The 465-nt window shown below is 53.8% G+C and overlaps 1 protein-coding gene across 1 annotated transcript in view; it reads right to left on the bottom strand.

Annotated features, from left to right (window-relative positions):
- The window catches only part of LOC103906490, an 11891-nt gene extending 11508 nt beyond the window's left edge, over window positions 1-383 (bottom strand). The window contains exon 1 of the mRNA XM_009288406.2: window positions 291-383. Within this exon, the coding sequence (XP_009286681.2) occupies window positions 291-383 (93 nt within the window). The remainder of the gene's footprint in view (window positions 1-290) is intronic.
- Between the last annotated feature and the right edge of the window lie 82 nt (window positions 384-465).

Here is a 465-nt window from a genome sequence, read left to right as displayed (position 1 = left end):
GAAGAAGGAAGGAAAAGGAAGGAAGAAGGAAGGAAAAGGAAGGAAGGAAAAGGAAGGAAAAGGAAGGAAGGAAAAAAAGGAAGGAGGAAGGAAGGAAAAGGAAGGAAAAGGAAGGAAGGAAAAGGAAGGAAAAGGAAGGAAGGAAAAGGAAGGAAAAGGAAGGAAGGAAAAGGAAGGAAAAGGAAGGAAGGAAAAGGAAGGAAAAGGAAGGAAAAGGAAGGAAAAGGAAGGAAGGAAGGAAGGAAAAGGAAGGAAGGAAGGAAGGAAAAGGAAGGAAGAAGGAAGCCCGCCTCACGCCTGCAGCTGTTTGCTAACGCGGGACAGCCGTGAGATTCTTTATCGGGCATTTCTGTGCCGAGGCGTCCTACAGCTCGCCCCAGCATTCCCGCCCCAGCGGCCAGCGCACAGAGCGGGCCTTGCCGCGCCCCCGGCGGCTGGCGGCCTCCCGCCACCCTGCCCGCCTCC

This window comes from Aptenodytes forsteri, unplaced genomic scaffold, assembly GCF_000699145.1.
Source record: "Aptenodytes forsteri isolate BGI_AS27 unplaced genomic scaffold, ASM69914v1 Scaffold56, whole genome shotgun sequence".
Classification (NCBI taxonomy): domain Eukaryota; kingdom Metazoa; phylum Chordata; class Aves; order Sphenisciformes; family Spheniscidae; genus Aptenodytes; species Aptenodytes forsteri.
This window is presented reverse-complemented; position numbering and strand designations above follow the sequence as displayed.